The sequence below is a fragment of the Gekko japonicus genome, unplaced genomic scaffold, assembly GCF_001447785.1.
Source record: "Gekko japonicus isolate JY-2015 unplaced genomic scaffold, Gekko_japonicus_V1.1 scaffold1261, whole genome shotgun sequence".
Taxonomy (NCBI): Eukaryota; Metazoa; Chordata; class Lepidosauria; order Squamata; family Gekkonidae; genus Gekko; species Gekko japonicus.
The window spans coordinates 112700-113046 of record NW_015177050.1 but is presented as its reverse complement, the minus strand read 5'-3'; the positions used below and the strand labels follow the sequence as shown (position 1 = coordinate 113046).

The window sequence follows — 347 nt, the reverse complement described above, 5'->3', positions numbered from 1 at the left end:
AAAGCCGCCGCCGGGGCAAGCTTCCTCTTCCCCTTTCCCCAGCCGAGCTCCCGCTGCCGGCGAGCGGTCTGCCCGGCGACTCCTGACACAATCGGAGCGCTCCTTTCCGATTGGAGGGAAATTCCCCCCTCGGCCAATCCCGGCCCTCGCCCGCGTCCTTCCCCGCCTAGCTCGGCCGAAAGTGCGTCGCGAGCTCGGCGGGCGCAGAAGTCGGTTTCTGACTGCGGGAAAAGATGGGTCTGCCCCCGGGGGGGCTCGTGCTTCTGGGGGGCGTCGCCCTCCTGCTGGTGGTGGGGTGCTCCGGTGAGTCCCTCATTCCGGGGTCCAAAGCGCTCGGGGAGGGGGGG

At 70.0% G+C, this 347-nt stretch overlaps 1 protein-coding gene across 1 annotated transcript in view; it reads left to right on the top strand.

Moving 5' to 3' along the window:
* The first annotated feature begins 188 nt into the window (after positions 1-188).
* LOC107124614 (H-2 class I histocompatibility antigen, Q9 alpha chain-like) overlaps positions 189-347 on the top strand; it is a 27007-nt gene continuing 26848 nt past the window's right edge. The window contains 1 exon segment of the mRNA XM_015428107.1: positions 189-303. Coding sequence (XP_015283593.1) covers positions 234-303 — 70 coding nt within the window. The 5' untranslated portion in view covers positions 189-233.